Source organism: Asparagus officinalis, chromosome 7 (assembly GCF_001876935.1).
Source record: "Asparagus officinalis chromosome 7, Aspof.V1, whole genome shotgun sequence".
NCBI lineage: Eukaryota > Viridiplantae > Streptophyta > Magnoliopsida > Asparagales > Asparagaceae > Asparagus > Asparagus officinalis.
The window spans coordinates 142,061,985-142,087,845 of NC_033800.1; the positions used below are offsets into that span (position 1 = coordinate 142,061,985).

The 25,861-nt window shown below is 36.2% G+C and overlaps 1 protein-coding gene across 1 annotated transcript; it reads left to right on the top strand.

The window, feature by feature from the left end:
• LOC109848686 (vacuolar protein sorting-associated protein 53 A) lies at positions 214 to 15,315 on the top strand. Its single transcript, XM_020418319.1, has 25 exons — positions 214 to 464; positions 552 to 612; positions 2,109 to 2,203; positions 2,371 to 2,427; positions 2,586 to 2,736; positions 3,478 to 3,548; positions 3,999 to 4,123; positions 5,733 to 5,893; positions 6,018 to 6,159; positions 8,933 to 8,996; positions 9,633 to 9,827; positions 9,915 to 9,956; positions 10,071 to 10,175; positions 10,247 to 10,306; positions 10,486 to 10,563; positions 11,629 to 11,736; positions 11,827 to 11,892; positions 12,253 to 12,330; positions 12,414 to 12,547; positions 12,945 to 13,038; positions 13,482 to 13,559; positions 13,661 to 13,723; positions 13,885 to 13,953; positions 14,035 to 14,130; positions 14,791 to 15,315. The coding sequence occupies exons 2-25, from the start codon at positions 564 to 566 to the stop codon at positions 15,127 to 15,129; spliced, it is 2,520 nt and encodes an 839-aa protein (XP_020273908.1). The 5' UTR covers positions 214 to 464; positions 552 to 563; the 3' UTR covers positions 15,130 to 15,315.

A 25,861-nucleotide genomic window follows, 5' to 3' on the forward strand; every position in this document is an offset into this window, starting at 1 on the left:
ACCTCTATCGAAATTAATTTAAATTTCATTCATCTATGAAAATACCCAAAAATAGCTCTTAAATTGCTCCTCACAGACCACCCGTCCTATTTCTGGCCGCTAGTTTGGGCTGGGCCATAGGCCCTAGGCTGGTACTCAAGGCCCAGCTCCTAGCCGGGTTTGACTTTAAACCCGACCCGTTTTCTACCCGAACCGCAATTCCCCGTGGCGCAAGCTCCCTGAGATCTGCAAGTCTAGTAGTTAAACTGGGAGGAGCGAAGAAAGAGGGAAGAGTTCAATTCTCGGTATCAGAACTTCAATCAACTGAATTCGATATCAATCGAAACGAAGTAGACAACAGATCTCGAGATCATCCAATCTCTCCATTGATCTAGGGTTTAAGAAAATCCCCCCTCCATTTCCTCTCCGTTCAGCTTCGTTCTTGGCCGAATTGGATCCAGCTCTAGGGTTTCAGATTGACGAAGGTTCTAATTGATTCAGTGAGCATTGGAAGTTATCTCTATGTGAAATATTGACTTTGCGTTTGGAATTTGCATTTTTTTTCGTCGCAGGATAAATTTTCAATGGACAAGTCCAGTGCTTTGGAGTACATCAACCAGATGTTTCCGACCGGTTCGATTTCGTTCCTTTTTCACAATTTCTTTTGCTTAGATTTGGAAATTGTTGTTCTAGTTGTTTTCGGAACACTTTACTTATCCTATATGTGATAATCTTTATGAATTTTGCATACTCTGTAGTCTGACAGTGGGAACCACATTATGAAATAATAAATCCCAGAAACATAATAAATAATAAACAATAAATGTTGCATCACATACTACAATCATAAATAGGAATCGAGTAACGATTTGGTATGCGACTCCCACAGGAGGCAACCACTAGAGGTTCGCTATGTAACTAATGTCATTTCTTTCAATCCACTCTAAAAGTTGTATCTATAGTGGAGTTAAGTAGGAAATGGAAGGATGTATTTATCAGATGGAGAACAAATTTTCCTCCACTCCATGAGTTTTATAATGATGGATGCGTGTTGGTGGGTGTACTGGTGGGGCTCGATCATGTACTATGGATGATTTTGGCATTAGGAAGAACTGAATTAGGGTTTAGGATGGATTCCGCTGTGGCCGCTAATGGACTCTGCCAGGTCAACAATTTGATATCACTTGTGAGTATAGTTATATTTATGCATAGATTTCTAAGTAAGATACATCATCTTAGGGTCTGAGTTGCTTGTGTAAATCAAGACTCCAAAGCTATAGTTGAAAGCAAAGGTAGTGAAATGCACCAAAGATGGATGCAACACGAGGAAAATGGGAGGGAAACAAAGAAAGCATTATTTGAATGACATGTTCTTGAAAAGTGTAATTTGTAGACTAGTGGTGTGATGTTACATTGTATAGACTGAGATTGAAACAAACTTTCTAAATATTTGAGTTACTTGCTGATGTTGTTCTGGTGTTGTTCCTTATCTCTTTATTACTATTATTATTTTATTGTAATCAAACTAAGATGGTTGGGAGTAGGAACCTCACTTTAGCTCCAAGGATACCACAAAAAGTTCATGATAGGGGCAGCTTTCTTCACCATCCAAGAAAGTCGGTTTCTTATGCAATATTGTTTGTGTGTTTCCTTCCGTCTTCCAGGTTCAATGATGGGCAAACTTTCTGCCTATTTGGAAGAAGAAAAACCAGAAGTTTCTTGTCTAGGCTTAGTTATAAATCTGGTTTTCTCAATTAGCATACATATATGTCACATTGGAAAAAGACAATTACAATCATAATCAACTATGATTCTATGCTTGCAGATACCTATTTTTCTTGAGATGTTGCCATTCTGCAAGCTTACACCATAAATAATTGCAGAAACATAATTATCTAACCACTTATGCAGAAGATGTAGAGCAAATAAATGAACCTGTTGGAAAGACCAAGAGAATGCTATAGTTTAGCCTATACCATAAAATTTAGTTATTTTAGTTAGGATACATAGATGCCATGTGTGCGTGGAATATAATTACATTCAGAGTCGCATAATGTTTCAATGCTTGCAAACACCTAGTTTTCTTGAGATGCTGTCATTTTGAAAGCTTACACCATAAATATTGACAGAAGCATCATTATCTGGCGTTGAACCACTTATGCAAAAGATACAGAGCGAGATTCGACGTGTGGATGCAGGTATATTGGCAGCTGTTCGCCAGCAGGTTAGTTCTTGATTTTTGCATGTGTTATGTCTATAGTTGCTCATTAGGGATACATTACCATGTCAGTGGCATTTCGCTCGAGGTATGCATATGCATATGCATTTGCTCTGTGATCATGTGTTTCTTATTTGTTACTGATGAATGATCATATAATTTTGCTTGCAAAGAGTAACTCAGGAACAAAGGCCAAGGAAGATCTTGCCGCTGCAACACGTGCTGTCCAGGTCTTTTTTCTTCACTTTAGTTGGTCCTTGTCTTGAATATTTATGATCGTGCAATAATTGCTGCAATCAAATGGACTCTCCTTAGCTGAAATTTTCCTTTCTCAACTCTGTTAATATTTTTGGACTGAATGACTTGTTGTTCTCCTCTTGATAATCAGGAACTAATGCACAAAATACATGAAATTAAAACGAAGGCTGAACAAAGTGAGACAATGGTTCAAGAAATTTGTCGGGACATTAAGAAACTGGACTTTGCGAAGAAGCACATAACTACTACCATTACTGCCCTTCATCGTCTGACTATGTTGGGTTAGCAACTTTCTTTGGCATTAATTCACTTTCTATGTTAACAACCTTTGAGTTTCATTTTCCTCTTCTCTTGAACCTATATTATAGTAGCTAGATAGCATGGACACGGGTGCGGGCATGGACACGGAGGACACGAAACCCGACAAATTTGTAAAATGTAGGATAAGGGGGCATGGCTATATGTATGCGTGTGTGTGTAAAATTTGCATTAGATCAAATATTGAATTAAAATACATATCACATTTGTATGTTTCTTTCTATTATCTATAACATTTAAGAATCAAGTTAAATAAAACTAAGAATAAGGTTTAACACAAAAGTTTAGTTTTGATCGCATGAGATTTTACAATGGGTATTTTTCAAACATTTAAGTAATGGGTATCAGTTTTTTGGTTCAAAAAGCGATTGGTTTCGAACCTGATATTACTAAATAAACTAGTTAATGGTATAAGCAATGAGAAAGTTGGATTTTGCTTTGAACCACACTTATCCATGGCGCGTCCATGGAGAATTCATGTCCGACATGTGACATGTGACGGACACGGACATGGCGATCAAAACGCTACGTCCGAGTAACCTAGCGTAGTAGATTCCTACCATCAAAATAGCATAATTTTCTCCATATGAAAGCGTGTGTGCATACGTGCGCACAGGCTCTTTCTCACACGTATATACATATATTGGTGACCTTTTGTTTATTATATACATATCCCAATTATGATATTCTTGTTATGTTTTCAGTGTCAGCTGTTGAACAACTTCAAATAATGGCTTCAAAAAGACAGTATAAGGAGGCTGCTGCACAATTGGAGGTAAGACGATCATTATCTTCAACAAAGTCTATATATTATGTGAGGCCTTAGATCAATAAAGCTGTGCAAGACTTACGGCAAATATGGCTGTATTACCTTTTTATGGTATAGCAGCATAGTTGCGTCCGCAATGAATTCCTTGCTTAAACCTTATCGATTTGGTAGCATTTAACATGAACTCGTTCTTCCTATGGTGTTCCTCCTATTATTAGTAATCAAGTTATGTTGTGCATAATCCTTTGGCTTTTTGACGTCACCTTGTGTCTTTGCCTTTTATTTTATCTGATGTGTATCTTGCAGGTAAATTAACCTTCTTTCATTTGCAAACTTGTTTTTAATTGTATACTCTGCTGGTGAAGTCGGTTTGGTTTTTGTTATTAATTTTACTTTGCGTGAAATATTTTGTCATTACACTCTCTGCAGTTTACTGAAACAATTCACTTTTGTCAGGCAGTAAACCAGCTATGCAGTCATTTCGAAGCATATAGGGATGTCCCAAAAATAAATGAGATCAAAGTGAAGTTCAAGAACATTAAAAAGATACTCAAATCTCATGTATTTTCAGATTTCTCAAGGTATGTTCTGATACATATCCAATAAGTTCTTGTAAGCTAATAGTTTTAGTTTCTTTAGGAGTTATGCTGTAACCTAGTGCAAGTGGGATTTAACCCCAAACCTCTTGCACACTGCAAATAGGCTTTACCACTCTGCTATGATAGCACTTGCTTCTCCTTTTATCTTAATAGCCAAAAGGTCATTCCTTTCTAGAAATTTTTTTACAAGTATTTGGACTTAATTAGCTCACGCCTTTCTAATTGTATTGGTCAGATAAGATGTCTTCTCTCTATGTATTAAATAGTATAGAAAGAGAAGAGTTTCTGCAATGACATTGTTGTTCTTAGAACCAAAGCATGTGTTAAAGTAGAGAAGTGCTTCCGGGAGGTTATGTGTTTGTAGAGTATTCACGGGGTTCCTAATGTGATGCACCAAGACCTATCGTTCATTGCCTGACAATGTTACCAAAGTCTGGGAACCTCCGATGTCTTAGGTTGGATCTTCTTCACTTGTTCTGATGAAGATTGGTTTTTCATGTAGTAGAAATCATCATTGTCAATGCCGTCTTCATTTTAACTATTTCCCAATATAATGTGGTTGAATATGGAGTAAGTCTCCATGAAATTGACAAATTTCATGAACGGCTGTCAACTGAAGTCAACCCCCTCTTCATTAGTTCAAAATTCCTGGCCCGAGAAATATAGTCAAGAGATTGTTTGCCATAATCCTATAGGAGAGATGGCATCCTCCAAACATATGACTGGGAGAAAAGCCCAGAAAACTGGGAAAGATGGTAGATTTGGAAAAGGACCCTATCAGAATCTTGCACGGTGCGGGGTTACCTAAACCAAACAGAAGAAAGAGAGGGGGTGGGGGTGGGGGGGGGCAGTGAAGTGTCCAAACTGCTCTCCTAACAACTTGGCTCAGAATGCCCTGCTCCGTGCAGAGCGTTCTGATAGGACGCCTGCTTGTAGATTTGCTATTGGATTACATTCAAGTAGAGACGTTGAGACAGCCTATAAAGAGATGGACCACATTCTCAAATATGGTAGAAAGCATATAAAATATGTACATTTGGCTGCCTGCCACAGGTTTCATGGAGGTTGTTTGGAGAACTTATAAATCTCAGCAATAAAAAAATAGCTGATGGTTTTACAAATTTCTTCTGACTAGTTTATATTAGGTTTTTGATAATGGATGTGTGATAATGACTTTTATCTGTTTTATACAGTTACGCCTATTACCTTGACAAACTACTTGAGAATTGCTCATTTCTTTTGCTTTGTGACTAAGATAATTTTGAAACTTAACTCTTTTTCCTGATAGATAAATAATCTCATGGTATTTTTATAATTTATTTGTTAACGTATGCTCCCTATTTTCTCATTTTTTTTTCAATGGCTATATTCTGCACTGTGTCTACGGAATAGTATGACACATTTTGGATTCCAAGTGGCCAACTTATGACTTTCTTGTTTTTCTATTGTATATATTTCCTGCTTTTTGGGTGTTGATACTGAAATGGAAAAAAATTATGGTTAGTGTGTAACAGAGTTTGTATTCGTTACGAACATTTGTCAGTTGATTATGTGTTGTTCTATCTGTTAATGTGATGCATTCTTTTGGCAGCTTAGGAACGGGAAAAGAGACAGAGGAGTCCAATTTATTGCAACAGTTATCAGATGCTTGTTTGGTTGTTGATGCACTAGAACCATCTGTTAGGGAAGAACTAGTGAAAAATTTTTGTAGTAAGGAACTCACTTCATATAAGCAGATTTTTGAAGGGGCAGGTCAGTTCGATGGATAGTTTTGGTGGTGTCTTATCTGTCTTAAGGTTACTTTCAGTGTTCGTGGCTCTACCGCTTTAAGAGTTGTCCTTTACTCTTGGTTTTATTTCTTTTTTCTTCTTTTCAGAACTAGCAAAATTGGATAAAACAGAGAGGAGATATGCATGGATAAAGAGACGATTGCGAACTAACGAAGAAATCTGGAAAATTTTCCCACCTGCATGGCATGTTGACTATCTGTTATGTATCCAGTTTTGCAAACTGACAAGGTTTGTTCTTGGCATTTTGCATTGTGTCTGTTCTGCTTTAGCTTTTTGTTTGCTTTTGCAGATAGTTTTATTAGAGAGTCCATGCTTACATAGTTTTATTGGAGAGTCCATGCTTACACTCGCAGAGTCAATTACAAAGGCTTTTAGTTATTTTCAGAAGAAAATGCATTGTTCTTCCTGTTAATCATGCCTGATTTAACTTCTAATTGCTTCTAGATCATCTTGAAGTCATATATTCAAATGAAAATTTGTGACACCTTTGGTATATGTTCCTTTATTCTTTCATGAAGTGGCGTTATCAGAGCAAGAGAGGTTGTTATATAATAGAAATTGTCTCTTCAGAATCCATGCTAATATAAAATGCCGACTATGCCTTGATGAGGGGCTGTGTAGGCTGCTAATAAGCAAAATTTGCCTGCTTACATGGCCGTTTGCTCTTGAGACCCACTGAAGTGGGTCCACTTCAGTTTTGTATTTAATATGCATAAAGGTTGGTCTCTTTATTTTTAGTTATCTTTTTTTTTAAAGGATGAATTACAGAAAACCCCCTTGGGGTTTGTAGAAATGACAGAAACTCCCCCGAAGGTTTCAAAACTAACACTTTCATACCCACTACTTAGATTTTTTTCGCATGAGTATCTTGTGATTCTTGTAATCCCAGAAATAACGCTGTTAGCTTCTTCTTCTTCTCATGTTGAAATTCAGAGACCTTTAAAAAGAGAAAAACTTATGCCCCTAGATCCTAGATCATTTCTAGTTTGTTCTCCTTTTTTTCTATTCAGATCTATTTTTTCCACCAATAGTTAAGAAGAAGTGCAACATAAAAAAATGGAGGTTCTAATTGATTTTTTGTGTAGAAATTGTAAGATATTTACTCTCCTTGGGATGAGTACTCATCATGTACTTTTCTTAATTTGATGAACATGATTGAAATAAGCTACTTCTGAATGGGAGTGGGAGAAAAACTTATAACCTCAATGCAAAATTCCATGAAATCGGACAAGATTGGTATGTTGAATTGAGCCAAGTATTCAAACAATTCTCTTCCATGAGACCTTCAAATTTCTTGGAAGTTAGCCTATATGTAACCTATATGCACTAAGCCAAATCAACATAAGTGATAGAAAGTAGAAACTAAATGAACATCTTTTCATTTCTCCTGGCAGCTCTGAAATAAAGATATCAGGTTTGACTTATTTGGCTGAGACCATAAGAAGGGTGTTAAGGATTAGGATGGGTTTCGGAGGTTACTTGGTTGAAGATGGCTGGTTGATTTTTGGGTTGCTTTGTACATTGCGTATACAGTTGGATAGAGGAATAAATGCAGGCAATGCATGTGGTGAATTAGAATAGAGAGATAAGCAGAGAAATGGAATAGTCTAATGAAGAATTTTCTTTTTCTTTTTTTAATTCTTTCTTCTACTTCTTCTTCTTCTTTTTAAAGAGATCTGAAGAGTTGATGTTGTTGGGTTTGCTTCTTCGCCTGCTGATTGCAGAGAGAAGGTGAATGATAGTTTTCTCTTGAATGTGAATGACCATTTTGTTTACATATGGAGAAGAGTATATGGGTATTTTTAGCATTACATAATATTGAATGGAAAATCTAAATAAGAGGGGTGAAAGTGTTAGTTTCAAAACCTTAGGGGGAATTTTTCTCACTTCTACAAACCTCAGGGAGGTTTTTTGTAATTTTGTCGTATTTAAATCATTTCCACATTGTATGCAAGAGTTTCTGACCTGTTAAAACTTTGTAATTTGATTTTCTCGAGCAGCTACACTATTTTAGTTGATGACTAATCACTGTTTTAAAAAGTCTTCACCTAGTTCACCTAAGCGTACGCCTAGACCTAGACGGTACCTAGACCGCCTAACTAGCTCCTAGACAGCGCCTAGGTTGCCCACCTAGATTTTTGAGAGTGTTTAGGAGAGCATTGTCTGCTTACGTAGAGTGAACCCTTTAGGCTTTGACCATGATTTCTATGTTGCAGCCTCCATATTCTCTAACCTCCTCCAAACACCTTTAATCTCTAAATATGAACACCTCCACTATCTTCTCTGACCTTCAGCAAAACCTCCTCGACCGTCACTTAAATGAAGAAACAAATCCGCTTAGACATCAGTCCGACACCTTACTCTTCTATAACATTGATATTTACTATCAATTATTTTAATTAAAAAAATAAAAAATAAAACCTCCTAGGCTCTAGGCATCGAGTCCAACGTCTAGGCCTCCTAGCGCTTTCTATAATATTGTTAGTTATTATTTTGGCTACTTAGTATTTAACTATTCATGCTTTATTGTGGATCTAATATTGCTATTTTTTTACAAATTTATATAAATTATATATAGATATATATATATATATATATATTAATTTTTAATTAAATAATTTTAAAAATAGCAAAACGCCTAAGCGCTGCCTTGGCGTACGCCTAGGTGTCTAAGCGCTAGGCGCTGGTTAAAACACCTAGTTCGCCTAATGCCTTCTGTAACATTGTGACTAGTCATTTTCATAGACAAATGGACTGCTTTATGAGAACTATACTCTCTTCAAAAAACAATGCCTTAGCAACCCTCATATATTGAAGGAAAAAAAGTTCTTTCGTATTTTAAGTCAACCTGTCTCTATGTCTCATTTATCTGTAAAGCATTGATCCCAGGATGATTGTCATCATTTTGCAGAAGCAATGCTACATACCTTTTGTTTAATTTTTGATGTACAAAATATGAATCTTCTCCATCACCATAAATTAGTTACTTCTTATTTGTCAGGACACAAATTGTGGATATCCTCAACAGTCTCAAGGAAAAGCCAGATGTAGGAACATTACTGATGGTAATTCTCTAACTAATTGTTCACAATATTTGGAGTTTGTTAATGGTAATACTCTTAACTCATTTTGTTCACAAAATTGGAGCTAAACTGAAGTTATATTCTTTCTTTTGCTTGGATCTCCATTGACTTGTTTGCTAGTGGCTTGAGCTTACCTAATATGCTTGGGACTTGATTTCTTGGGGATCTCATGTATTGTGTTCTACAATTTTATATTTTCATAATTTATATTTCATTTAGTATATCATGTAAACAAACATTCAAGGTCTACTCTTTTATGACTGGATAAAATAGCTTCATCTATTTTTTGCCTATATATTATCTTGCATTTGAATAACTAATAATCAGAGTTGAAAGAGTACTATGAATCATAATATATTAGGGCTGTGAAATAAAATATAAGTCTAATGTCAAACAATTCTCTTGATCTGAATGAACTATGTAGTTGCTCAAAAAGAAGCTTTTGGTATCTGCCAAGCATTATTCAAGCACATGTTGTAAGAACTGTTCATCTAAGAATGATTTGCTGGAGTAAAAAAGAGCCATGTTATTGACTTTCCTTTTCTTTCCAATTAAATCTGAGGGACTGCTTTTTAGTTCTACCATTTTGAGTGTTCATATCGTCTATCTCCATTTCAGGCACTGCAGAGGACTCTTGAATTTGAGGAAGAATTGGCGGAGAAATTTGGTGGGGGAACCATAAACTCTCGAAATACAGAGTTTGGAAGTGATTTAGAAGCAGCAGATGAGGAAAAGAATAACAACCAAATCGTCTCAGATATCCGAAGAAAGTATGAAAAAAAGTTTGCTGGGCAGCAGGGTGGAAATGAGCAAGTATGTGCTAACTTGATCCGGCATAGAATTAACAGGATTCTTGTTGCAGCTGCTCCTAATAATTTCCTTTCTCCTGTATGATGACAGGAAAAGGACAAGCATAAGGATTTGTTAGCGACTGGTGCTGGGGTTTGTTTATAGATTAGTTTTTGTTTAATGCACATGTTACTTTATGGTTGTTATTTTTTGGAGATAAATCTTTAATCCTTGACAATTGACTGTGTTGCATACATGTATTTGCAGTTCAACTTCCGTGGCATCATTTCATCATGTTTTGAACCCCATTTGGCTGTGTATGTTGAACTGGAGGAGAAAACCCTTATGGAGCATTTGGAGAAGCTGGTGCAGGTGGATAATGATGAGCTAAAATTTATTCTTATTTAGCAGAAGTTCTGCGCTTACATATGTGTTTGGTACAGGAAGAAACCTGGGAGACTGAAGAGGGAAGCCAGACAAATATTTTGTCAAGCAGTATGCAGGCAAGTTAGATGCAGAAAAATCTAATTGCTTCTCATATTATTGGGTTTTATACACATTGTATTTTTCTAGTAAAATGATTATTTGAATTTATATTTGCACTTATGATGCTAGTTTAATATTTGTATGATCTTCGTTCAACAGTCTCATGAAGCTCTGTTTTCGATTTTTATTATTGCAGGTATTCTTGATAATCAGGAGAAGCTTAAAGAGGTGTAGTGCATTGACGAAGAATCAAACTCTGTTTAGTTTGTTTGAGGTACACATTCATTGTAACTGATTCTTTAAAGGGTTTCTGTTGCAGCCTTAAACACACGATTCTCTTGTAACATTACATTTTGCAACTCAAGTAAATCTGAACTTCAGGATATTTTGTATTAAACACTTCAAATCGTTACTTCGTTTTAGTAAAAGCTGTTGATGAGAAACATCTGGCTTCTATTTTTATCTTGAACTTAAGTTATTGTTTTGGACCATGGAACTTCGCTTCTATATACACATATGCTACTTTTCTATCTGCGAGTCCTATATTGTTGATGATTTTCTAGTTATAGTTTATACTATAAATAGTAGCATGTATACCACCAAAATGGGAGCATGTATAACCTTAATTTATTATATCAATTTTATGCAATTACTATTGTTCCAAATACTTTCTCTTAGAATTTTAGGGGCTGATAGTTGTTGAAACATCTATTTGGTTGAAACCGTGACTAGTGATGGGGCAATAACATGTGATACCTCACATTATTATTGATATCTTTTAACTGTACGATAACTTGAATAATTATTTTGCTCGCTTGATTGATACTAGTGAATTTAGTGTTCGAGGAACTTTTGGATGCAATTATATGAGTTTTCGTCTTTGTTCTGACTATTTACTTGGTTACTAAACTGGAAAATGCTAGATTTTATTAGAATTTACTTAAGTTCTACTATGTATAAAAATGTCCCTGGTAAGAAATGGTTTGTTTGAACTTAATTTCCGTGAAACCATGATGGATGGTGCATAATTTGTTGAGTCCGATGTCCAATTATGGTGTGTTTTTGTAAAAGGACAAAAATCCATTGTTCGAGTGCAGCAGGTCTTTGTGCTATGAACTTTTTTAGCATGTTATTTGTGATCCATTCAGAATATTTTCTACATGGCAGGTCTTTGTGCTATGAACTTTTTTAGCATGTTATTTGTGATCCATTCAGAATATTTTCTACATGGTAGCTTTTAATATAATCTGATATCATTTTAGCATGTTATTTGTGATCCATTCAGAATATTTTCTACATGGTAGCTTTTAATATAATCTGATATCATTAACATGATCAGGTGTTTAAAAGAATCCTCAAAGCATACGCAACAAAACTTTATTCTCGATTACCCAAGGGGGGTACAGGGCTCGTTGCAGCTGCTACTGGTACAGATGGGCAAATCAAGGTTATATAAGCACTCTTTTACTTGTTGCTTGTTAGTAACAATTCTTTTTGGTCTAGTGTGTCTGATTGTATCTAATGATAATATCTACAGACATCTGACAGGGATGAAAGAATGATATGCTACATTGTGAATACTGCAGAATATTGCCACCAGACGGTAATTTGTCTTGGAACCTCACATTGTTTCATTCTGAAGATTCTGTAAACAGACTTTTATACATTCAATCTCCTGTGTTCAGAATGCCCAATTTATTTGGGGTTACAGTATTTAAAATGTCAAATTAACTGAAATAAGTAACAACTGTATTCGAATTTGGGAAGTTTGTTTTTTTTCCTTCCTCATTCTCATACTTGTTTTTACTCCTCTTGAATGCTGTTGGAATATTTGCAATCTTTTGGTTTACTGCATATAATTCCTCTTGCTTTCTTGTACACACGCATCTGTTGACTCAATTGAGATTTAGTTATACTAGCATGTTTCAAGAGGAGTTGATTTTTTTTCTGATTGTTATAACAGTCTGGTGAATTAGCTGAAAATGTTTCAAAGATCATCGACTCACAATTTGCGGATAAGGTGGATATGTCAGATGTTCAGGTACCTGTCGTTGCTGCATTGTCACTATATTTCACCCCTATAGTTTATACATTTAAAAGCAAAAAACTTTCTATGTTATGCAGGATGAGTTCTCGGCTGTTATCACAAAAGCATTGTTGACATTAGTGCACGGTATTGAAACCAAGTTTGATGCTGAGATGATTGCAATGACACGTGTTCCATGGGCTACTCTTGAAAGCGTCGGCGACCAGTCAGAGTAAAGTCTTAGTTGCGCTTACTAATTCAATATTTTATTTTTATCTGCTGGCCAGTTTTGTTACTATTCGATTGTGATAGATTATAAGGCAAAGAAAATCCCGGTATGCCTGTTGCCTCATTGATAAGGCTTTTTCTTTTTTCCTTTTTTTTTTGCTGGTCTAGTGTAAACTTTTACAAGTTTCGGGCGTTCTTTTGTAGTTGCCTTTCTCTGAATCGATAGGCAGGTTTTAATGCTTATCTGACTGGATTCTAAATGGAAGTTAGTATACATATTATAAACTACCATTTTTTTCAGTTGTACATTTTATGTGTATTTGCCAAATTGGAAGTATTTTATCATTTTGTTTATCAATACTTTGAATAACATTGTTTGAGTATTTCCTCATATCTTGCAGGTATGTCAATGGCATTAATTCAATACTTTCCAGCAGCATTCCGGTTTTTGGAAGTCTACTTTCTCCTACCTACTTCCAGTTTTTCCTTGACAAGGTATGTAAAAGAAACTAGATCTTCTACAGAACCAGAAAAGAGACTTTATTATGCTCTCTTAGCACATGACATAAAATACATGACAAAATGTGAAATTTTAAGCTGGTGGAGTGATTAAACTCCTTATGGATGTGTAACCAGAAAAAGGTTTGAGGTTTTTGAGGATGTCAATAGGGACCTACCCAACTTTTTAGAAAGTCTGCAATATCTTGTAAACTATTTCTTCTTCTTCTTGTGTTTCTTTGCGGATTCAATAAAATAATCTGAAATTATCACCACCATAAATTTTTCTGTGTGTTTCTTCACCATAATTTCAGTTTCTTGTAGTCCTTGGCAAGCTGTTCTCTACGTTTAATTGTTCATAAAGATAGTACTGTTTTTCATATCCTGCAAATCATATTAAAATCTGATTTAAGTAGTTAATTAGTATGTTTCTAATGAAGCTCGCAGCATCTCTTGGCCCTCGGTTCTATCTTAACATTTACAGGTGCAAACATATATCAGAAACAGGAGCTCAACAGGTATTTTTCGTTTTTGGAAAGCCAAAACAATAGTTGAGTAGGCACAAACATTCACGGGCATGTAGTATGGCTTACATCTTTCACTTTTATACGTATTGTAGATGCTATTAGACACTCAGGCTGTCAAGACAGTACTTATGGACATACCTGCTTTAGGGAAAAAGGTAATTTCTCCTCCAGTAGCATTTTGGTATATATGGTCATCTTCTGGCAGCGTGATTGCATTGAACTGTTTACCATATATTATGTATATTTGGTAAAGCAAAATATTGGGTTGTTTTCTTATTTAGTAGTAACAAGTTTGTTGATATTTTTTCTTCAACAGACAACAGTTGCTTCTAGCTATTCAAAGTTTGTGAACCGTGAAATGAGTAAAGCTGAAGCACTCTTGAAGGTACTAGACCACAACTTGAACAGACTCTTGACTGTAATCCAAATGTCGATGTTGAATGAGATTTTTTTATGCCTTCTGCAGGTTATCTTATCTCCTATTGAATCTGTTGGGGATACATATCGTGCTTTGCTGCCTGAGGGCACACCTCTAGAGTTTCAACGGATCCTTGATCTCAAGGTTTGCAGCTTAAGTGTTGTATTTTATTTCCTATCTAGATCTTGTTGTTATATCTTGCAATAGAACCCACTAAATGCACAATTAGGAGAAGGGATAAAGATTATAGTTAATGGGCACTGGGCACTGAGGTGCTAGATGTGGTCCTAAGAGGACCTGATTGAAAACAATTAGGAAGGATGTGGTGATAGTTAAAGTAAGTAAAACTCTGAAGCCCCAATTTTTTGAACTCACCCCACTTAAATTTCAATATTATTTTTCAGAAAATCCCCTAACCGTCAACATTATGTTCAGAAAACCCCCAACTTCTACATTATTTTTTGGAAAACCCCCATTAATTTTAATTAAGTTTCAGAAAACCTCCATTATGCTGTTGGGGAGGCATGTTTAAAAAATTTCAAACATTGTGGGGGGTTTTTTGGACGGCCCAAAAGTTCTTGAAGTTGAGTGACTTTTAAAATCTTTGGGGGTTATGTCAAAATGGGCCAAACTTTGTGGGGGATTTTGTGCACTTCGCCCTCAATTAACAGAGGAGATGGCTGATACCAGAACTGAATGAAAGAATATGAATCATGTAGTGACCAGAATTTTAGGATGAACACTTAGTCGATGCTGTTGTATAAATAGAGTAGCAAAATTGATTGAAGTCCAAATTTGTTGCAGGGATTGAAAAAGTCAGATCAACAAGTGATAATGGACGACTTCAACAAACGCGCCCCAGCAATTAAGCACCCTTCAGTCACACCAACAGTTGTCGTGAACTCAGCCCCACCAACTCCGACGACTTCTTCAACTGTGCCCATACCGACAGTTCCAGCAACAACCTCAACTGTAGGAGCTGTAGCTTCAGGTGCCACTGCATTATCACGAGAAGATGTGCTAACCCGTGCTGCTGCTCTTGGTCGAGGAGCAGCAACTACCGGTTTCAAGAGGTTTCTTGCCTTGACTGAGGCTGCTAAAGATCGAAAGGATGGGCCTTTTAGAAAGCTCTTTAACCCTTAGATTTTTTAATGCGTTTTTAATGTATTTAGTTATTTGCTGCCCCTGTATTATTCTTTTTATTCCTTTCTTTTTTTTTCTTTTTTTTTAACCAGCGTATGATGTTATTTATGACTTTTGGATTTGCTCTGGTTGGCAATGTAAAATGTGTAGGCTTGTATCCAAATGTTTTTCCTTGGATTTCGTGTATGCCATTGTAAGATTAATTGTCACATTTTTTCTGTCTTGTACAAAGTTTTACAAGTTTCTTATACCTGTGATAGCATCTTTCTCCTGTATCTTGGATCTTAGCTCGTGTTGTAATTTTCTTCACTATTATGTTTGGTACTATCTCATCAGAGAAAACTTGTGATTCTCTCCTCGGTACAACTGCTTTTTATTTGACTTTTTGGCTAATTCGGATTAATTTTGCCAAAATTTCATCATATATGCTAGCTGTTAGCATGCAGAGCATGGCATTATTGTTTTTGTTAAGGTTTAGAATTTTTGTAGTGAAGGAGAATTAGCCAATCTCAAAATTTTAATATATGCTTCTGTTATTGTCGTCGTGGTCGTGGTAACGAGTGAGAGTTGAGAATTAATTAGCCCCCCTCAGCTCGTGAAGGTTAAAAGCTGTCCATAGAAGAACATTACGCAAAGAATCACGCCTAACTAAACATTCCCCTTTTCTTTCTTAAAACGCCTCGCTTTTCGTAGGAAACATCCATGGATGAAATTTGAGAAGCTTTGAGTTTGGAGAAAACATCAAATATTGTCGCTATAATATCAAAGCAACTCATATCTTCTGGAAATTCCAAAACGGAGCAACGTTAGAAGCGATGGCTTATCTAATTATTTTCCACCTAAACCCAGCTGGCTCAAACTTCTTAGCTTTGTTTCATTCAGTTCTGGTGACTTTGATTAACATATAACTTTGTATATCATTATTTGTATTTTGATGGAGACGTTCCCCCTACCAATAATCAACACCTTAGTCCACTCTTAACAGAATTTTGAAGGATGCGACACAAAACTTAGACATGAGTTGTACAGTTGTTTAAATACGGAAAATAATGGGCCATCTTTTGGCACCGATGGATATCTGTTTAGATTAGAAAGGTGGATCACTCCGATTTAAAATCTATTTGCTGGCTTAGTGATGTGATTAATAGTAGCTCAGGTACAGAAAATTCTCTTTACACGAAGATTTTTGAAGCTAGGATTCTACTGAAACTTACGATAATACTTTCTCAGTCAAACTTTAGATACTCTCATTGTACTTTAGGTATGTAACTATAGTCATTTGAACCTTCTTATGATAATAAATTTTTTTAGTTACATTGCAAGTACATTAGGCGGCGTTATTTTCCCTTCAGATTGAGATATCATGCGAGTTACCCTCGCGCTAACTAGAAAAAGCGAAATAACCATCCAAATTGAAGTGAAAAAAAAGGTAACTAATAATCATATGAAAGTATAAGCTCCCATTTTCTCCTCCTTTAGTAGAACAAGATGATTACATTCTGTTTTTTTTTTTTTATTTCCCCTTGAGCAAAGAAAAGAATGTCGGTCTTTGTGTCACTTTCAGGGCAACAAAGCTAGCGAGACTCTTTAATTTGAACACTCAACATATCAAAATCACACGCACTCTCGTGAAGACTATTAATTATCCGGCCTCTACGTTGCTTCGCGCTGAACTCCTCTCTGGGCTCTTTGTGTGCTCAAAAAGTAGCGAAAGTTTCACGGGACAAAAGAGTTTGGTTATGATCAGAGAAGTGGAATATTTTTGATATCCATTTTGGCAAATAATATCACCGTTAGAAAGCGAAGGTCAACGGTTAGAGTGAGCACCAATGTGTGGACAAAACAAATACAGTATCTTGGCTCGACAACAAATATTAACACAAGTGCCAAAAATACTACTTGTACGGTTGAGAGTTAACAGAATACAATATCTTGGAACTTCATCTTGATCCAGGTTTGGCCTAAACAACAAATTAACATTTTATTTTTAATTTATATATAAACCATCTTAACAAAACCTGGACACTGAAGGTTTGAATCACGTACCCACGGTGTGAGTTTTTAACAAGTAATTTTGGTTTTTTAGTAAAATAAAAATAAAAATTGACTTAGAGGTGGCTGTTTGTAGTAAAAACCTCTTTTAAAAATGATTTATGTATAAATTAAAAATAAGACAGGGCCTCGGTGATTTTTCCGGAAGGGAGGGGTGAAACACCCAGAGATAATAAAATAAAAAAACACGGATGAGAATTTACGAGCGACGGGCGAGTGCTTAGGATGCTATTTGAGACCGACAACGTTCGTACCCTCCTGAATAACAAAAATAAACCATTTTTATTAACTAATATTATTATAATAAATTCATTTACTCATCAACGTGTACGACAAACAAACATCAACACGAGCGCCTAGCTTCGCTGGACAAATCTCTTGAAGATCCCCAGATGCATTTACAACACTATTAAAGAGAGAGAGAGAGAGGGAGAGAAACAAAGCAACTCGGAGTAAAAGCGCTGTTAACTCTCAACCGTATAAGTATTTTGGCCGTATCTCTCGTCCGTGGTCCTTGAGGAAACCTGATGCCACATGCAGATGAGCTGTATTTTTGAGGAGCCCTCAACTAGAACCTGTACGTACGTGACTGCATCCATTAAGACGCGCCTCATAAGTAACTAAATTGTCGCTCATCATGTGATTGTGTCTCAGACAGCGACCATATATATGTATATATTTATATATGGTCGAATTTATTTGGCATCATAGGAAGAAGGATCTACGAAGTCGTCGAAGGCCACGCAAGTGGGGTAAATTTGTTCTTGTTCGGATTCTTCGGTCACAGCCAGTTTATGATCTGGTTGTGTTTGAAGAGTTACAGCTTGTTTTTCTAATTCTGTGTGAGATGTGCGTAATCGGCATTGATTCGACCAGTTCTCGTGCGCTCTCGATCATCCCCTATCAGCTCAAGAAGGAGGAAGAAATAATTTAATGAAGAAAAATGTTGTTTGTATTAGTAGGTCGTGTTTATCTTCAAAAAAGAGAATAGCGCCTGACGCGTTTTTCTCCTGTTGAATATTGTTAATCATATTCTTCAATCTTTATCACAACTTTAGGGTTTTAATGTACTGAAACAACTTTAAGATATCGTCGGGGCGGATTAGGTTGTTTAATTACCAGTTGTAGAAAATACCAACTTTTACTTGTAAAGAATGCGGGGGGTAAAGGCAAGGTATTGAACTCGTGATACTTGTTGCCAAAAAGTAGTCTCGTGGACGAACCATAAGTAATTGACCAGAGTCCAAAAAGACAAGGCTGGCCTTGTGCAAATATGCCACTATGTATTAATTGTCCCATTTACAAATTTGTCCTTTGAGAAAATAAAAATCGTACCCTGCTTGTGCTCTCCCATGGTTTTCTTTGCCCCCTCTCTATTTATCGTGTGATTGTTTGGAGTGGAAATTCTTGGAAAGGCTGTTAGAAAACTCAAAAAAAAGTTTCCAATATTTTTCGGTTCGTTCATTTATTCCAATAAAAAATTTCAAGAAATGTTTTCTTAAAGTGGGGAAAACACCATTTCGGGGAAAACATCACTTTTAGGGTGGAAATCAATTCTTCTCCAAAAGTGAGAAAATGAGCTGGAAAAGCTTGGAAAGTTTTTAATATTTAAATAATAGAATAATGTGGGAAATTGTTAAAATATAATAGTTAAGTAATGATGATAATGTTTCCAACTCAAATGTCTTCTTATTTTTGGTTTTTGAACTAAATAAGAGAATGGATAGAAAAAAATTTCTCGGCATGTTTCCATACCAAAAAAAAAAAAAAGAGTTTCCTAGAAACACACGAAAAAGGTGGAAATAAATTTTTTACTAGAAAGGATTTTCAATATTTTAAGAATTGAAACAAACACACCCTTACAATCTACCTCTAGTGGTAAATAGTTTCTTTGTCCTATGTCTTTATAACATTATACATAGATGTGATGTAGAGGTAGAGCTCTAGGTTCCACATTTTTGGGTATAAGTGATTACAGACCAGTAAAATTCATTGGTACATGCTTCATGCACGCCATATAGTGTTGGGATATTTAGATATCACAAAAACCCCGAAAAGTCACCAAACGCACAGCAAATAGAATCACACAAGATTTAACGTGAAAAACCTTTAACAGGAAAAAACCATGGGATCAAAATCAATCCACTATCACCTCCAAATTATAATCTTTTGCACAGTCAAAGACGACCAAACCCTCTCTCTCACAATATCCTTAAACCCGATTACACCCTCTAAAACATTGATTACAAGAATATTCTCTCTCTCCTTTTCTCTACTCTAAACCCTAGAATAGGAGCCGTTATTTAAAGACACCCTTGACTTACCCACCAAGTTAACTTGGCCTCTACGAAAACTACTAGGATTGGGCCTAGCCTTCAAACACGCATCCGACTTGGAGTTTGAGTTGGTACTCAACATATCCTCCCTCGACGAAAAATCTCCAAGTGTCTCAACAGCTTCAGAAAAATCACTCTCTTCTTCTTATTCTTCACCTCCCCCTTGTGGACAAGAGTCTAAGACGAGTCATCTACACCATTAACAGATCGCCCATCTAAATAACAAATATGGTTGCTATTCTTCCTCCCTTGCAAAATCAAATCACCATCCCTATACACTTTGCACTACTCTCCTTCACTCACATGCTTGTACCCACGAGATACCATCTCACCTAACGAAATTAAATTAATACCACATGTCAGCATATATCTCACATGATGAAGAATTCCGATCTTCCTAGTGTGAAGCTTGAGGCGAACACTTCTAACACATTCAACCTTCATCTTCTCATTGTTTCCAACAATCACGTCGTCAAATTCTTCATCTGTCTTCAATGTGTTAAAATAATTTGTAGGCTGTCAAAAAATCATGATAGATAGCTAATACCCATTAAACGCAAAGGATTACAATCAGACGACGTTCATGTTAACAAATAAAGGTTACAATTGGAGGATTCTCACGTAGATCGAGAAAGATTATAATACAACGACCTTCGCTATAACCGATAAAAAGCTCTGATTCAACAGTATTTACAATCTGACAACTCTCACATTTTAAAAAGCTAAAGATTACAAGTTAACGATCTCTTCAATCCAAGATGCAGAACTCATTCCTACATCCCAGAGCTGAAACACAAGTGGTTACGTTCTAGAGTCAAAGCAACATAATCACTTCATCCTCAGCTATCAACGCAACACAAACGCAGTGCAAATTGGCTCCCGCACACCGCAGTCACAGCTGTTGACACAGAACAAACGCGACGTCAATTCAACCACGGACGCAGCTTCTTATCAGCCATCACTGACGCAGCTCAAGCTCGGATGTTGACGCATCATCTAAAGACATGTGTTTGAATGCAGGTTCATGCCCAGAACGCAAATCAAGGCTTTGACTCGTTCAAACGTGATCTAAACAGTTCCAAAGAAACTATTTTTTACCCATGATCCGGGGAGTGGTTTAAGTGGGTTGTTATACCTGATTAATAGGAAAACTAAACCCCCATTAAGGAGCGAATTAAGGGGGTGGTTATTGCCCTTAATCCTCATATAAATATCAACAAACTCAACTGAGTTATAGGATGATTTTCGGGAGGTCAAATCAGAGATTGGGCTTTGAATCGAACTTCTCAAGGCATTCTTTAGCAACAGAGAGTTCTGATACTTGGCTGTTAACTGGTTTACAGTTCAAATAACTCTTTACATAGAGTTCGAACTCATTCTGAGTTCTTAAAAACTCGTTAAGAGTTCTTTCAATCGTTCCAGTGAATTGAGACGTGTGGATCATCAACGGAGAGCAAACTCGATGCGAGCATTCGAGGGAGGTACTCCATCGCCACTGTGAAGAACCCAGTTTTAAATAAAGGGGAGAATTCAGATCAATTCTCTACTCTTTGGTAATTAGGAAATCTAAATTGTAATTGAGATTGATAGAGTTGTAAACATTCTTTTTCTAAGCAGCTAGAGAGAATAAAATCAAACACGGTTCTTTTATTTTTATTTCATAAATTTTCCACCAAACATAATTTTTGTTGTTGCAAACGTGCATAGAGGATGCAGAATCTAACACCTAAGTGTTACTCGTATCAGTACATGTACTCTGCATCAATAACACTACATCTTCATCACACACAACCACCGAGGAGTCCGCCTTCTGCCTATTTTCTTGAAGCTTCATATGTCTAATACTTTCAAATCATCACGCATATGGGAACATTTGAACTGAATGTGACCCTTCTCTTCGCAATAATAGCACTCCTTTTCGCTGTCATCTTGGGCCTGAGATTTTGACCTTCCTCAATAACTGTCACATCTCCCCTTACTCCTCTCTCGATTAGAACATTCAAAAGCTAGTGCACTCTCACCACCATTAGATGTGCTCTCTTTTTTTATCATTCTTTAGTTCTCACGTAGGAGTGTTGTCACATCGTCAAATTTCAAAGCCTGCTTTCCTGCAATTATCGTCTGAACTAACGGCTTGTACGACTTTGGTAAGGAAGACAATAGGAGTAGTGTCTGCTCTTCATCTTTAATCCCCTCATCAACATTTTTAAGTTGGCAAATTAGCTAATTAAAGGCATTGATGTGGTCTTGAATTGCAATACCTTCTTCCATCTTCAACGAATAAAGCTCCACCCTCAAACACAATTGGTTGGTCATCGACTTCGAAGTATAAATCCCCTCGAGCCTTTCCCACAGCCCCCTTGGCGTGGTCTCTTGCAAAACATTATACTTGATCTTGAGGGTGAGTGCCAAACAAATTATGCTAACCACCCTCTTTTGCATAGAACTCCATTCAACATCCTTCAATCCTTCAGGTTTCTTCTCCTCCGAAGCTTGATCAACACCCTGCTGCACAAGAATATCTTGAATCGTGCACTACCATACTGTAAAATTTGTCTTACCATTGAATAGCGGAATATCAAACTTCACATCTGAAGAAGTCATCATCCTCTAACAGCAATCAAAATTCAAATCAATCACTGTAGAGATTGAATTTGATAAAACCAACGTCAAAAACAAACTCAGCACGTCTAAAAACCTAGGAACGACTCCTGGATCACCAAAATCGGCCTTCAAATCCTCAATCAAAAGAGAAATTAATCTTAACCGTTGGATCTGCGTGAAGAGTACCCCTGCTACAGTACCCCCACTACAGTACCGCCGCTACAGTAACTTTTTTCCCGATGTCGACCATCGCGCTTCGACCGCTGACACCTTCATGAATCGTGCACCGATCAAACCTCTACGAACCATCGAAACCCGCTCTGATACCACTTGTTGGGATTTTTAGATCTTGTAAAAACCCCGAAAAGCCACCAAACGCAACAAATAGAATCACACAAGATTTAACGTGGAAAATCCTCAATAGAGAAAAACCACGGGATCAAAATCAATCCACTATCACCTCCAAATTATAATCTTTTGCACGGACAAAGACTGTTAAACTCTCTCTCACACAATGCTTTTGAACCCGGTTACACCCTCTAAAACCTTGATTACAAGAATATTATCTCTCTCATTCTCTCTACTCTAAACCCTAAAATAGGAGGTCTTATTTAAAGACACCCCTGACTTACCCGCCAAGTTAACTTGGCATCTACGAAAACTACTAGGATTGGGCCTAGCCTTCAAATCCGCATCCGACTTGGAGTTTGAGTTAGTACACAACATATAGTACATCGAAAATGAAGTATAAAAGTTTAAGCAACATTTTTAGTGGTTATACTTCAAAGAATATGAATGAAGATGTATAGTAAGGAACCCCATTTTTGTGTTTTCTTTAAATGTTTGTTGGATTTAATAAATTGTCTTGCTATTAAAGAATTGCCTCTTGAAGTTTAAAAGCTTTGAAGTACAAAAAAATATAGAGTTAATATGTTTGTGTTAATTCATAATTTGTTGAAAGTTCTTATATTTTTATATTCTAAAGTACCCTCACAAGTTGTGAGTCCTTTTAATAGGCTGAAACATAGACTCATCTAGCAATATTATTCTTATTTTTTAATCCACATTAAATTCGAGGCTGGTGGGATTTAAATTTGAATTGCTCTGTTACAATCTTAAGTTATCTCTCTCTAACCATTACACAAAAACTCTAAAGTTTTGATGATGATTGAGGATTACCATATTAACTATTTTAATTAGACATTTTTCCTCTATCCATTCACACTGTGAGATAACTAAAGTTGACATCATGTGAGCACCTAACCTAGCTTCAAAAACAAAATAAAAAAAATCATTCGCTATGATGACTTAACCAACTGGAGGTGCTAAATATTGCATCCGTGCATATGCTAAAAGGCGTATAAACAAATAAACTCAACGTAAAAGAATATTTTTTCCCCTCAATCATTTATAGACATCCTTAAATTTTGATTTGATCCCTTTAAAATTAACATCATGAGGTGAGTTGAGCTCCAACTCATTACGCAAGATAGTAGAAGGTTGGTGGTACTTTTAAATACAGAGATGAAAGGATAGGTACAAATGAGGATTGGGACAAGCTTAAAGGCGAGTACCCAAACGCTAAATGAGATGACACGTGTAAAAGGACAGATAGGTTTTATACCTTATCTAATTAAATACTGAATTAGATGTACGTTATGCGTGGCCGAGACAAACATCAACAGAAATTAGAAAAATATTAAAGTTGTTTGATTTCTGGAAAAATTAGTTCAAGGCTCCAAAAATAAAAATTTGATGTGTCCCAGCTCTTTGTATTTTTTTAATGTGTATTAGCCTAAAAAATAAAAGGTTAATGTGATTCAGCCCTATTACAATTTCTATGAGAAAAAACCCTAAAAAAAAATCCCAAACTACCCTTCTTCTTCTTCAGATCTTTTTCTTCTCCTCTCATTTCCTCTTCCACCCTCTCTCCAACCTCACTGGGAACCTCCAACACCGCCGCCACCTCATCCACCTCCGCCTCCCCTCGATCTCGTCGTCCTCTAGTAGTAGCCACAACGCACCCACTGTGACGCCCCATCGTCGACTCTACCCTCTCTCCAACCTCGCTGGGACCCTCCAACACCTCCGCCTCCCCTCGACCTCGTCGGCTCCATCCTGAGTCGTAGTCCCGCTGCCACCATCGCGACACCTCCCATCTCCTCTTCCATCCTCTCTCCAACCTCGCTGGAAACCTCCAACAGCGTCGCCAGCTCCGCCTCCCCTCAACCTCGTCAACTTTATCCCCAGTCGTAGCCCCCGCCGCCTCCAATCTCCTCTTCCACCGAAAGAATTTGTAGTTAAGAATCCTTCATTGCTTAAGAACATGACCCTTCTGTATTTAAAGTAAGTCGTCAATTCTTCTGACGACTCGTATATTTTGATTTAAAATCTCAAAACATTTGAAAATTTTTGATTCGTGGTGGTTATGTCAATTTTCAGGGACATAACCATGGCATTTCCGAGCTTTGTCATGAAATCAGAGTTAGTGATCTCTTGGAGCTCAGGTTTTCCGTTGAGCTACTGCAATGACAACGATAACAAAAAGTCCGTGATATGCTTTTGATCTGTAGCAGATTTAGCAACTCATACTTCGTAGCAAAATTTTCAGAGCGAGGATCCTTAAAGCTGCTGCATATGCTACTGCCCTAATCTCACACTATCTTTCAGTTGTTATTGATAGGGAAGGAGCAATTCATGTGTATAGTTTTTGACTTGAGGCTGTATGAAACATGTGTTCAGTTAATGAAAATTTTAAGGTTCTGATATTTACCTACATATTATCCAAGTTATTATCTATCATATTGGTTGTAGTCTTAGTATAATATTTACCTACTTAGAAGTTTGATTTCAACATGGTGTTATGGACCCAATCTAAAATTGTATGATATGAATGGATATGAATAGATAAGGGTCATGATCATAGACGAAGATCAAATATTGACTGGGTCTTGGATGTATATCAAAATTAAGAAAGAAGTAATAAACTCAGGGTGTGATATATAAATGTCGTACAAATTTGTTGGCGCATTACTATGTTAACTGTGTTTATTTAAAGTAAAATATTAACTTTCGCAGTTCGCATGTTAAGTTACACTGGTAACATGTTAACTTTCGCAGTTCGCTTGTTAAATTACACTGATATCATGTTAACTTTAGATTGTAAATTGATAATTATATTCAGTAAACTATTAACTATAATCTATTATATGTTAACTATTATTTATAATCTGTTAACTAACATCATTATCTTATTAACTATTAGTTGTTAACTATTATTTATAAACTATTAATTATAATAAATTATCTGTTAACTGTTATTTGTAATCCATTACCCGTTAACTGTTATTTCGGATGATATACACGTTAATATAGTTCTCATTTAACATGTTAACTATAATACATAGTATGTTAACATAATCCGTTAACACGTTAAATGAGAACAATAATTCGTAAATTGATAACTATAATACGTAAATTGATAAATATTAACGTGCTATAGTTAACATGATAATACATTAAATGAGAACTATATTAATATGTTATAGTTAACATGTTAACATATTTATAGTTAACACATTAAATGAGAACTATATTAACATATTAACATAATCTGTTAACACGTTAAATGAGAATTATATTAACATATTAACATAATCCGTTAACACGTTAAATGAAAACTATGTTAACCTTAATTGGTAAATTAATAACTATATTAACGTGTTAACAGATTATATTAA

Bases quoted from the DNA above. Each gene is read 5' to 3' on its own strand.
- LOC109848686 (XM_020418319.1), top strand. From the start codon at position 564: ATGGACAAGTCCAGTGCTTTGGAGTACATCAACCAGATGTTTCCGACC. The intron at 9,828-9,914 runs GTATGTGCTAAC...GTATGATGACAG, and splicing joins AGCAGGGTGGAAATGAGCAA to GAAAAGGACAAGCATAAGGA. The intron at 14,131-14,790 runs GTTTGCAGCTTA...AATTTGTTGCAG, and splicing joins AACGGATCCTTGATCTCAAG to GGATTGAAAAAGTCAGATCA.